The sequence below is a fragment of the Aquarana catesbeiana genome, linkage group LG05, assembly GCF_042186555.1.
Source record: "Aquarana catesbeiana isolate 2022-GZ linkage group LG05, ASM4218655v1, whole genome shotgun sequence".
NCBI lineage: Eukaryota > Metazoa > Chordata > Amphibia > Anura > Ranidae > Aquarana > Aquarana catesbeiana.
The window spans coordinates 651,206,510-651,220,871 of NC_133328.1; the positions used below are offsets into that span (position 1 = coordinate 651,206,510).

At 50.1% G+C, this 14,362-nt stretch overlaps 1 protein-coding gene across 1 annotated transcript in view; it reads left to right on the top strand.

Annotated features, from left to right (window-relative positions):
- The window catches only part of AOC1 (amine oxidase copper containing 1), a 43,289-nt gene that overhangs the window by 15,967 nt on the left and 12,960 nt on the right, over positions 1-14,362 (top strand). Inside the window, 2 exon segments of the mRNA XM_073632569.1 lie at positions 9,303-10,769; positions 10,771-10,867. Coding sequence (XP_073488670.1) covers positions 9,399-10,769; positions 10,771-10,867 — 1,468 coding nt within the window. The 5' untranslated portion in view covers positions 9,303-9,398.

Consider the following 14,362-nt stretch of genomic DNA (forward strand, 5'->3'; position numbering starts at 1 on the left):
CATACACCCTCCTCATACATCCTCACCATACACCCTCCTCATACATCCTCACCATACACCCTCCTCATACATCCTCACCATACACCCTCCTCATACATCCTCATCATACACCCGCCTCATACATCCTCACCATACACCCTCCTCATACCCTCACCATACACCCTCCTCATACATCCTCACCATACACCCTCCTCATACCCTCACCATATACCCTCCTCATACATCCTCATCATACACCCTCCTCATACCCTCATCATACACCCTTCTCATACCCTCACCATATACCCTCCTCATACCTTCACCATACACCCTCCTCATACCCTCACCATACACCCTCCTCATACCTTCACCATACACCCTCCTCATACATCCTCACCATACACCCTCCTCATACCCTCATCATACACCCTCCTCATACATCCTCACCATACACCCTCCTCATACCCTCACCATACACCCTCCTCATACATCCTCACCATACACCCTCCTCTTACATCCTCACCATACACCCTCCTCATACATCCTCACCATACACCCTCCTCATACCCTCATCATACACCCTCCTCATACATCCTCACCATACACCCTCCTCATACATCCTCATCATACACCCTCCTCATACCCTCACCATATACCCTCCTCATACCTTCACCATACACCCTCCTCATACCCTCACCATACACCCTCCTCATACCTTCACCATACACCCTCCTCATACATCCTCACCATACACCCTCCTCATACCCTCATCATACACCCTCCTCATACCCTCATCATACACCCTCCTCATACATCCTCACCATACACCCTCCTCATACCCTCATCATACACCCTCCTCATACATCCTCACCATACACCCTCCTCATACCCTCACCATACACCCTCCTCTTACATCCTCACCATACACCCTCCTCATACATCCTCACCATACACCCTCCTCATACCCTCATCATACACCCTCCTCATACATCCTCACCATACACCCTCCTCATACATCCTCACCATACACCCTCCTCATACCCTCACCATACACCCTCCTCATACCCTCATCATACACCCTCCTCCTACATCCTCACCATACACCCTCCTCATACATCCTCACCATACACCCTCCTCATACCCTCACCATATACCCTCCTCATACCCTCACCATACACCCTCCTCATACATCCTCACCATACACCCTCCTCATACATCCTCACCATACACCCTCCTCATACCCTCACCATATACCCTCCTCATCATACACCCTCCTCATACATCCTCACCATACACCCTCCTCATCATACACCCTCCTCATACATCCTCACCATACACCCTCCTCATCATACACCCTCCTCATACATCCTCACCATACACCCTCCTCATACCCTCACCATATACCCTCCTCATACATCCTCACCATACACCCTCCTCATACATCCTCACCATACACCCTCCTCATACATCCTCACCATATACCCTCCTCATACCCTCACCATATACCCTCCTCATACATCCTCACCATACACCCTCCTCATACCCTCACCATATACCCTCCTCATACATCCTCACCATACACCCTCCTCATACATCCTCACCATACACCCTCCTCATACCCTCACCATATACCCTCCTCATACATCCTCACCATACACCCTCCTCATACCCTCACCATACACCCTCCTCATACCCTCATCATACACCCTCCTCATACCCTCATCATACACCCTCCTCATACATCCTCACCATACACCCTCCTCATACATCCTCACCATACACCCTCCTCATACATCCTCACCATACACCCTCCTCATACATCCTCACCATACACCCTCCTCATACCCTCACCATATACCCTCCTCATACATCCTCACCATACACCCTCCTCATACCCTCATCATACACCCTCCTCATACATCCTCACCATACACCCTCCTCATACATCCTCACCATATACCCTCCTCATAACTCCTCATCATACACCCTCCTCATACACCCTCACCCTACACCCTCCTCATACATCCTCACCCTACACCCTCCTCATACCCTCACCATACACCCTCCTCATACATCCTCACCATACACCCTCCTCATTCATCCTCACCATACACCCTCCTCATACATCCTCACCATAACCCTCCTCATACATTCTCACCATACATCCTCCTCATACCCTCACCATTCACCCTCCTCATACCCTCACCATACACCCTCCTCATACATCCTCACCATACACCCTCCTCATACATCCTCACCATATACCCTCCTCATAACTCCTCATCATACACCCTCCTCATACACCCTCACCCTACACCCTCCTCATACATCCTCACCATACACCCTCCTCATACATCCTCACCATAACCCTCCTCATACATTCTCACCATACATCCTCCTCATACCCTCACCATTCACCCTCCTCATACCCTCACCATACACCCTCCTCATACATCCTCACCATACACCCTCCTCATACATCCTCCCCATACACCCTCCTCATACCCTCACCATACACCCTCCTCATACCCTCATCATACACCCTCCTCATACATCCTCACCATATACCCTCCTCTTACATCCTCACCATACACCCTCCTCATACATCCTCACCATATACCCTCCTCATAACTCCTCATCATACACCCTCCTCATACACCCTCACCCTACACCCTCCTCATACATCCTCACCATACACCCTCCTCATACATCCTCACCATAACCCTCCTCATACATTCTCACCATACATCCTCCTCATACCCTCACCATTCACCCTCCTCATACCCTCACCATACACCCTCCTCATACCCTCACCATACACCCTCCTCATACATCCTCACCATACACCCTCCTCATACATCCTCACCATACACCCTCCTCATACATCCTCACCATACACCCTCCTCATACCCTCACCATATACCCTCCTCATACCCTCACCATACACCCTCCTCATACCCTCACCATACACCCTCCTCATACCCTCACCATACACCCTCCTCATACATCCTCACCATACACCCTCCTCATACCCTCATCATACACCCTCCTCATACCCTCATCATACACCCTCCTCATACATCCTCACCATACACCCTCCTCATACATCCTCACCATACACCCTCCTCATACATCCTCACCATACACCCTCCTCATACATCCTCATCATACACCCTCCTCATACCCTCACCATACACCCTCCTCATACATCCTCACCATACACCCTCCTCATACATCCTCACCATACACCCTCCTCATACATCCTCACCATACACCCTCCTCATACATCCTCACCATACACCCTCCTCATACCCTCACCATACACCCTCCTCATACCCTCATCATACACCCTCCTCATACATCCTCACCATACACCCTCCTCATACCTTCACCATACACCCTCCTCATACCCTCACCATACACCCTCCTCATACCCTCACCATACACCCTCCTCATAACTCCTCATCATACACCCTCCTCATACCCTCACCATACACCCTCCTCATACATCCTCACCATACACCCTCCTCATACATCCTCACCATACACCCTCCTCATACATCCTCACCATACACCCTCCTCATACATCCTCACCATACACCCTCCTCATACCCTCACCATACACCCTCCTCATACATCCTCACCATAACCCTCCTCATACATTCTCACCATACATCCTCCTCATACCCTCACCATTCACCCTCCTCATACATCCTCACCATACACCCTCCTCATACATCCTCACCATACACCCTCCTCATACATCCTCACCATACACCCTCCTCATACATCCTCACCATACACCCTCCTCATACCCTCACCATACACCCTCCTCATACATCCTCACCATACACCCTCCTCATACCCTCATCATACACCCTCCTCATACCCTCATCATACACCCTCCTCATACATCCTCACCATATACCCTCCTCATACATCCTCACCATACACCCTCCTCATACCCTCACCATACACCCTCCTCATACATCCTCACCATACACCCTCCTCATACATCCTCACCATACACCCTCCTCATACCCTCATCATACACCCTCCTCATACCCTCATCATACACCCTCCTCATACATCCTCACCATACACCCTCCTCATACATCCTCACCATACACCCTCCTCATACCCTCACCATACACCCTCCTCATACCCTCATCATACACCCTCCTCATACATCCTCACCATACATCCTCCTCATACATCCTCACCATTCACCCTCCTCATACATCCTCACCATACACCCTCCTCATACCCTCATCATACACCCTCCTCATCATACACCCTCCTCATACATCCTCACCATACACCCTCCTCATACATCCTGTGTTGAAACAGTTTCTTTTAGTCTCTAATGTAAGCCCTTGTGACAGGGTGACAACAAAGGAGAACAATAGGGAGCCAGGGACAGAGTGTTGTCATCCTATAAGAGGAAGCGCTAAAACAAGGACTGTCATCACAGGGATCACCGGGGGGGGGGGGGGGGGGGGGTTATTTTAATAAAACAGATTTAAAATATTGCAGAATACTGTTGAAATGACATTATCATGTTAACAATTACATGAGATATCAGTCATCGGGTTTACATCTCATTCTTCATTCCTGGGAGTCGCTCGTGGTTGGTGGGTTCTGAGTTGTGTTTGTAATCATTGTGTTTTCAGATTATCCAACCTCTTTCCATCCTGGATGTGAGATGTTGGGCTCCAGGATTTGTGGAGATGTCGTAGAATCGATTGTTCCTTCTACCTGCACAGAATGTCCCACACAAGTCTATCACATCTCTTTTACAATTGCTTTGACTTTAATACACTAAAGAGCCTTCCGCTTCTACGAGCTTTTATCATGTTTTTCATGCTTTGTGACACTTTTGTGAAGCTTTAATGAAGCTTGCCAAATGCCCTGTGTGTTGATTTTCAGTTTGTTTTAAAGGGGCCCAGCAGATCCCCAGCTCATTGGTACCCTCGTTCAGCAGATCCCCAGCTCATTGGTACCCTCGTTCAGCAGATCCCCAGCTCATTGGTACCCCTGTTCAACAGATCCCCATCTTCTAAGTACCCCCATTCAGCAGATCCCCAGCTCAGTTGTACCCCTGTTCAGCAAATCCCCAGCTCATTAGTTACCCTGTTCAACAGATCCCTATCTTCTAAGTACCCTCGTTCAGCAGATCCCCATCTCATTGGTACCCTCGTTCAACAGATCCCCATCTCATTGGTACCCTCGTTCAGCAGATCCCCAGCTCATTAAAACCCCTGTTCAGCAGATCCCCAGTCCATTGGTACCCTCGTTCAACAGATCCCCATCTTCTAAGAACCCTCATTCAGCAGATCCCCAGCCCATTAGTATCTCCTGTTCAGCAGATCCCCAGCCCATTGGTACCTTCTTTCAGCAGATCCCTAGCTCATTAGTACCCATGTTCAGCAGATCCCCAGCTCATTAGTACCCCTCTTCAGCAGATTCCCAGCTCATTGGTACCCCTGTTTTGCAGATCCCTAGATCATTTGTACCCTCATTCAGCAGATCCCCAGCTCATTATTACCCCTGTTCAGCAAATACCCAGCTCATTGGTACTCTTGTTCAACAGATCCCTATCTTCTAAGTACCCTCATTCAGCAGATCTCCAGCTCATTGGTACCCTCGTTCAACAGATCCTCAGCTCATTAGTACCTCTGCTCAGCAAATCCCCAGCTCATTGGTCCCCTTGTTCAGCAGATTCCCAGATCATTAGCATTCCTGTTCAGCAGATTCCCAGATCATTAGCATTCCTGTTCAGCAGATCCCCAGCTCATTGGTACCCCTGTTCTGCAGATCCCCAGCTCATTGGTACCCCTGTTGAGCAGATCCCCAGCTCATTGGTACCCCTATTGAGCAGATCCCCAGCTCATTGGTACCCCTGTTCTGCAGTTTCCCAGCTTATTAGTACCCCTGTTCAACAAATCCCCAGCTCATTGGTACCCTCGTTCAACAGATCCCTATCTTCTAAGTACCCTCGTTCAGCAGATCCTCAGCTCATTAGTACCTCTGTTGAGCAAATCCCCTACTCATTAGTACCCCTGTTGAACAGATCCCCAGCTCATTAGTACCCCTGTTCTGCAGATCCCTAGCTCATTGGCACCCTCATTCAACAGATCCCCATCTGCTTTAGCGATCCCATGTTGCACATCACGTGTGCTGTCTGCTAGTTGCTCTGCTTCAGTCTGGACCCCACTCACCTGCTCCACGCTGCACCCCAGATGTGGCGTCTGCACCAGACACTACCAGAATATATACACCTGAACTGGAAGTGACTGCTGATGATGTCTTTCTGCTTCACTTGTTGGTTTTCCAGTGCATCCTGGGATATCTCATACCTGCAATACCTCCAAAAACAAGGCAAAGCTACAGCTAAATAAAAGCCCCTCATGTGCAGCAGGTGGTGTTAGTGGGCATTGTCATAGTAGAGGCTTTGAAACCTTCAGCCCTGATTCCACTGAGGCTTCGAGAACAGCTTCACAGTCCATGGACTGCCTAATAGCAACCCTTCAGGCTTGGAACCCTCCTTGAGAGAGAGATCCCAGCTCTCCGGTGCTTCTGACTATTTGTCACCCTTCCAGACCCCTACTGGACACCCCTCTATAGGCATTGGCTGGGGAGTGATACATTATCAGGCTGGCTATCTGAATCTCCCTCCCTAAGCTCTTGAAGCTTCTTCTAGAACAGGGACTCCAAACTTTCGAAACAAAGGGACAGTTTACTGTCCTTCAGACTTCAAGGGGGCCGGACTGTGGCCAGTGGGAGTAGAAAATGTCCCAGCATCAGTGGGAGTAAGCAGTGCCTTATCTTTGGTGACGGGGGGGGGGAGGGAGGGGGGATGCTGTCCCATCGTTGGTGTCAGTGGGAGGAATAGTGCCCCATTGTTGGTGTCAGTTGGAGAAATAATGCCCCATGGTTGGTATCAGTGGGAGGAATAGTGCCCCATGATTGGTGTCAGTGGGAGAAATAGTGCCCCATGGTTGGTGTCAGTGGGAGGAATAGTGCCCCATTGTTGATGTAAGTGAAAAGAATAGCTCCCTATCCTTGTTGTCAGTTGGAGGAATTCAGCCACATGGTTGGTGTCAGTGGGAGTAATTTTGTCATTGTCAGTGGGAGGAATAGTGCCCCATCATTGTTGTCAGTGAAAGGAATTGTTCCCCATTGTTGGTGTCAATTGGAGGAATAGTGCCCCACCATTGGTGTAAGTGGGGGGAAAAGTGCCCCATCGTTGGTATCAGTGGGAGGAATTTTGCCATGTCAATGGGAGGAATAGTGCCCCATCAATGGTGTCAATAGAAGGAAAAGTGCCCCATCGTTGGTATCAGTGGGAGGAATTGTGCCCCATCGTTGCTGTCAGTAGAAGGAATTGTGCCCCATCGTTGCTGTCAGTGGAAGGAATTGTGCCCTTTTGATGGTGTCAGTGGGAGGAATTATGCCCCATCGTTAGTGTCATTGGAGGGAATAGTGCCCCAAGGCCCAGATAGAGGCAAGCAAAGGGCCCCATCCGGCCCCCGGGTGGCAGTTTAGAGACTGCTGTTCTAAAGGCAGGGGAAAGAAATCAAACTCTCAGCCAGTGAAACCCTGAAGAGGCCAGGAGATGAAGGGGGAGGGCATTTGTGTTTAGAAGAAAAATGTGGGCGGCGGCAGGGGGTAAGAATTGTTCTAGGAGGAGAAATTTAAGGGCGGTGTGCTAGGAGTAATCGATTTAAGGGGATTTGTGATTGGAGGGGGGATAGAGGAGAGAAGAGGACTTGTGCTAAGAGGGGATATTTGTGCTAGAAGAGGTAATATGGTAGAGGGGGGAGGGGAATTGTACTAAGAGGGGAAATTTTTGTTTGGGGGATTTGTGCTAGAAGGGAAAATTTTTTTGGGGGGGGAGGGTTTGTGCTAGGAGGGCGGATTGGGCGGGGGGTGGGATGTGTACTCGGAGGGGAGATTTAAGGGGTAGAGGATTTGTGCTAGGAGGGGTGATTTTTGTTTGAGGGGGATTTGTTCTAGTAGGGATGATTGGGGGGGACTTCTGCTAGGAGGGAAAATTTGGGAGGGATTTGTGCTTGGGAGGGGATTTGTAGTGGGGGGGATGTGTACTCAGAGGGGAAATTTTAGGGGTAGGGGATTTGTGCTAGGAAGGGGGACTTGTGCTAGAAAAGCTCATATGGTAGAGGGGGGAAGGGAGGAATTGTACTAGGAGGGGAAATGTTTGTTCGGGGAATTTGTGCTAGTAGGGATGATTAGGGGGTATTTGTGCTAGAAAGGAAAATGGGGGGGGGGGATTTGTGCTAGGAGGGGGTATTAGCGGTGGGAATTTGTGCTGGGATGGAGGATTTGGAGTGGGGGGGATGTGTACTTGGAGGAGAAATTTGAGCGGTAGAGGATTTGTGCTAGGAGGGTGATTTTTGTTTGAGGGGGGGGGATTTGTTCTAGTAGGGATGATTGGAGGGAACATTTGATGGGAGATAAGTGCTAGGAGGGGGAATTGGGGGGGGGGATTTGTGCTGGGATGGAGGATTTGGAGTGGGGGGGATGTGTACTCAGAGGGAAAATTTGAGGGGTAAAGGATTTGTGCTAGGAGGGGTTATTTTTGTTTGGGGGGGGGGGGTATTTGTGCTAGGAGGGAACATTTGATGGGAGATAAGTGCTAGGAGGGGGAATTGGGGGGGGGGGGATTTGTGCTGGGATGGAGGATTTGGAGTGGGGGGATGTGTACTCAGAGGGAAAATTTGAGGGGTAGAGGATTTGTGCTAGGAGGGGTTATCTTTGTTTGGGGGGGGGGGGTTGTGCTAGTAGGGATGGTTGAGGGGTATTTGTGCTAGGAGGGAACATTTGATGGGAGATTTGTGCAAGGAGTGTGAATTGGGGGGGGGGGGGTTGTGCTGGGAGGGGGGATTTGTGCTAGGAGGGGGATTTTGTGCTGGGAGAGGGATTTGAATTGGAGGGGGCGATATGTACTCAGAGGAGAAATTTGAGGGGTAAAGGATTTGTGCTAGGAGGGCTGATTTTTTTTTTTTTTTTTTGCTAGGGGGGTTTGGAGGATGGGGGGGCAAAGATTTGTATTGGGAGAGGGGATTTCAGCAGGGGGGTGAATTTGTACTAAGAGGAGGAGGGATTTATGCTTAGGGGGTAAGCATGCAGATTTTTCTGACATATAATGACCCTACATCTTGGAGAGGCTGAGTGCATTTTGGCATGGTCACCCTGGGCTCTAGATGACCTTGTCCCGGAACTGGCTCTATGTATGGAAGTTTTTGGGATGCTTAAAATGTAAATCTAACCCTCTCACATAATATTGTTCTTCATTGTAGGTGCTCAAGAACAGACATCATGAGGTGTACCTACCTTCTACAGGTGGTGGCCGTGCTTTGTATCACAGCAGACAACTCCTATGAAAGTCCTCATCCATGGGTCGGTACATGGCCTCTGTATTCTCAGACTTGACTCCCGATGAGATGAAATCCATAAAAAGTTTTCTCATGGAGCAACAGCAACTCAATCTCGTTTCCAGCCAGAACACGTACGGCAAGAACACAATTTTTATGATGGAGCTGAATTTGCCAAAAAAGAGTAAGGTTTTGAAATTCTTAGATAGTAATGGCAAAAATAAACCCCTACGAGAGGCCAAAGTTGTAATATTTTTTGGTAACCAACCCAACCCCAACATCACAGAATTCATTGTGGGTCCCCTTCCCCACCCGTATTATTACCGACGGATAATTCCCAGAGGAAAGAAGCTGATCAGTTTCGAGTCCCGGCCTGTGATCAACGTGGAATATGAGAAGATCCAGAAGAAGCTGGTGGAGGTCACCAAGGAATTTAACCACATTTTATTGGAGATTTCCGGTTATTCATTTTATAACTGCTCAAAGCGCTGCCTGGCGTTCACAGACATTGCTCCTCGTGGCTTGAGGTCTGGAGAGCGCAGGTCTTGGATAATCTTGCAGAGGTTTGTCGATGGCTTTTTCCTCCACCCTATAGGCTTTGAGATCCTTCTCAATCATCGTTCCCTCAACCCTAAGGAGTGGACGGTGGAGAAGCTCTGGTATAATGGACAATACTTTGATAGCGTCACGGAACTTATCCAAAAATATGAAAAAAAGGAGCTGAACATTATACCTCTTACAGATTTTACTGAGGAAGATCCCTACTCAACCTTCATGCCCCGTGGGGATTTTAAGACCAACACCAACGTTCATGGACCTAAAATATGTGAACCTCAGGGCAAACGTTACAAAGTTTTGGGTAACTATGTTGAGTATACTGGATGGAGCTTTGCGTTCCGTGTGCGTCCATCTGCAGGTTTACAGATATTCGACATACAGTACAACGATGAACGTGTAGCATATGAGGTGAGCATACAGGAGGCCATCGCATTTTATAGTGGGGTCAGTCCAGCAGCCATGCAGACAAAATACATCGATTCTGGGTGGGCAATGGGAACGGTACACTATGAGTTGGCCAAGGGTATTGACTGCCCCGAAGTGGCCACTTACCTGGACTTGTACAACTTTTATGACACAGATGAGCCCATGCGTTATAAGAACGCCTTGTGCATCTTTGAACTGCCCACGGGGATGCCATTACGCCGCCACTTTGACAGCACCCACGACGGTGGCTACAACTTTTACGCCGGACTGGAGAACCACGTACTGGTGGTGAGGACAACATCCACAGTCTACAACTACGACTATATCTGGGACTTTGTCTTCTACCAGAACGGGGTGATAGAGGTTAAAGTCAGCGCCACGGGCTACATCCATGCCACGTTTTTCACACCCGGATGGCCTTCACTATGGAAGTAAAGTCTACAGCCACGTCCTGGGGAACCTGCACACTCACCTGGTGAACTATAAGGTTGACCTGGACATTGCAGGTAAGATACTCAGCAGGCTTCATTCATCAGGCTTGGTTCACACCAGTGTGACTTGTTACAATGTGTATAGTCGCATGATAAGTCGAAACCCATTCATTTCAAATGGCACCCATTCCAGTCTATGTAACTCAAGTCGCAGAGCCTCTAACCCCTTCCCGTCTGAACTATAGCCGAAAGACAGCTACAGCACGGATCTCCAGCCCACTGTGGTGCGCATCGGGCACGCTCTGTGACTGCTGTGTCCTTGACACAGTGGCCCTTTATCATGTGGATCAGCCATATCCAATCACAGCTGGTCACATGTAAACAGACCAGTTATCGGTAGTCCTTCCCTCACATGCTGAGTCGGTGTGAGGAAAGGAGTGCCGATAACCGGCAAGGATGACAGTACATTGTTTACACTTATAACCAGGGCATTGATCATCACTGCCTTGATTATCAGTGCAGCTTATCAGTGTCCTTAAGTGCAGTTTATCAGTGCCACCTCTTCAGCGCCCACCTTATTAGATCCAATCAGTGCAGCCTCATCAGTGCCCATCACTGCCTCCTCACCAATTCCCATCAGTGCCACATATCAGTTCCCATCAGTTCAGCCTCATCAGTGCTGCCTAGTAGTGCCTCCTCATCAGTTCCCATCAGGGCAGCTTAGCAGTGTCCATAAGTGCAGCTTATTATTGCTTATCAGGGCTGCCTATTAGTGCCAAACAGTGCTGCCTCATCAGTGCAGCCTCACCAGTGCCCATCAGTGTCGCCTCAGTGGCTCCTCATCGGTTCCCATCAAGGCAACCTCACCAGTGCCGCCTATCAGTGCCTCCTCATCAGTTCCCATCAGTGCTGCCTATCAGTTCCCATCAGTGCTGCCTATCAGTTCCCATCAGTGCTGCCTATCAGTTCCCATCAGTGCAGCCTCACCAGTGCCCATCAGTGTTGTCTATCAGTGCCTCCTCATCAGTTCCCATCAGTGCAGCCTCACTAGTGCAGCCTATCAGTGCCTCCTCATCAGTTCCCATAAGTGCTGCCTATCAGTTCCCATCAGTGCAGCCTCACCAGTGCCCGTCAGTGTCGTCTATCAGTGCCTCCTCATCAGTTCTCATCAGTGCAGCCTCACTAGTGCAGCCTATCAGTGCCTGCTCATCAGTTCCCATCAGTGCTGCCTATCAGTTCCCATCAGTGCAGCCTCACCAGTGCCCGTCAGTGTCGTCTATCAGTGCCTCCTTCATCAGTTCTCATCAGTGCAGCCTCACTAGTGCAGCCTATCAGTGCCTGCTCATCAGTTCCCATCAGTGCTGCCTATCACTTCCCATCAGTGCAGCCTCACCAGTGCCCATCAATGTCACCTATCAGTGCCTCCTCATCAGTTCCCATCAAGGCAGCCTCACCAGTGTCACCTATCAGTGCCTCCTCATCAGTTCCCATCAGTGCCTCCTCATCAGTTCCCATCAGTGCAGCCTCACTAGTGCCGCCTATCAGTGCCTCCTCATCAGTTCCATCAGTGGCTCCTCATCAGTTCCCATCAGTGCAGCCTCACCAGTCCCCATTAGTGCCACCTATCAGTGCCTCCACATCAGTGTCCATCAGTGCAGCCTCACTAGTGCTGCCTATCAGTGCCTCCTCATCAGTTCCCATCAGTGCTGCCTATCAGTTCCCATCAGTGCAGCCTCACCAGCGCCCATCAGTGTCACCTATCAGTGCCTCCTCATCAGTTTCCAACAGTGCAGCCTCACCAGTGCCCATCAGTGTCACCTATCAGTGCCTCCTCATCAGTTTCCATCAGTGCAGCTTCACCAGTGCCAATCAGTGTCACCTATCAGTGCCTCCTCATCAGTTTCCATCAGTGCAGCCTCACCAGCGCCCATCAGTGTCACCTATCAGTGCCTCCTCATCAGTTTCCAACAGTGCAGCCTCACCAGTGCCCATCAGTGTCACCTATCAGTGCCTCCTCATCAGTTTCCATCAGTGCAGCCTCACCAGTGCCCATCAGTGTCACCTATCAGTGCCTCCTCATCAGTTTCCATCAGTGCAGCCTCACCAGTGCCCATCAGTGTCACCTATCAGTGCCTCCTCATCAGTTTCCATCAGTGCAGCCTCACCAGTGCCCATTAGTGCACCTATCAGTGCCTCCTCATCAGTGTCCATCAGCGCACATCAGTGAAGAAGAAAAATTACTTATTTGCAAAGCTTTATAACAGAAACTAAGAAATGTTTTTTTCGTTTTCAAATTATTGGTCTTTTTTTGTTTGTTCAGCAAATAATAAAAAACTCAGTGGTGGTTAAACATCACAAAAAGGAAGCTCCATCTGTCTCACAGAAATGGTCAAAATGTCCTCTGTGTACAGAGTCGCATGAGCGCGCAGACGTCATTCAAAGTGTGACAGCGCTGAAAGCTGAGGCAGGAAGGGGGTGGTAGTGCCCTCTAGTGGTTAAAAAAGGTTCCTGCGCTACTTTGATGCGACTTGAGTGCCATAGAGTGTAATAAGTTGCATTGAGTCGCATGAAAAGTCACACTGCAAAGTGGCACTGGAAAGCGCCCAGCTTTGGAATCGCACTAGTGTGAAGCGAGCCTCGCCTTGGTCGGAGTTCTGCTTTCCAATATTGGTGGTGGAATCCTGACCCTGTTCTGGTCAGAACTTTATGTCATAGATCTTCTGTCCTGGAAATCCTTCTCTCATCCCCCCCCCCCCCTTTCTCTTCCACTCTCTCACCCCTCCATCCTTCTCTCACCCCCCCCTCTTTCACTTCACTCTCTCACCCCTCCATCCTTCTCTCATGCCCCCCCCCTTTCTCTTCCACTCTCTCACCCCTCCATCCTTCTCTCATGCCCCCCCCTTTCTCTTCCACTCTCTCACCCCCTCCATCCTTCTCTCATCCCCCCCCCCTTTCTCTTTCTCTTCCACTCTCTCACCCCTCCATCCTTCTCTCATCCCCCCCCCCATTCTCTTTCTCTTCCACTCTCTCACCCCTCCATCCTCTCACATCCCCCCCCCCCTTCTCTTCCACTCTCTCACCCCTCCAACCTCTCTCACATCCCCCCCCTTTCTCTTCCACTCTCTCACCCCCCTCCATCCTTCACACATCCCCCCCCTTTCCTCCACTCTCTCACCCCTCCATCCTTCTCTCAACCCCCCCCCCCCTTTCTCTTTCTCTTCCACTCTCTCACCCCTCCATCCTTCTCTCAACCCCCCCCCCCTTCTCTTCTCTTCCACTCTCTCACCCCTCATCCTTCTCATCATCCCCCCCCATTCTCTTTCTCTTCCACTCTCTCACCCCTCCATCCTTCTCTCATCCCCCCCCCTCTTTCACTCCACTCTCTCACCCCTCCATCCTCTCACACCCCCCCTCTTTCTCTTCCACTCTCTCACCTCTCCATCCTTCTCTCATCCCCCCCCTTTCTCTTCCACTCTCTCACACCCCTCCACCCTTCTCACATCCCCCCCCCCATTCTCTTTCTCTTCCACTCTCTCACCCCCTCCATCCTTCACTCATCCCCCCCCCCCC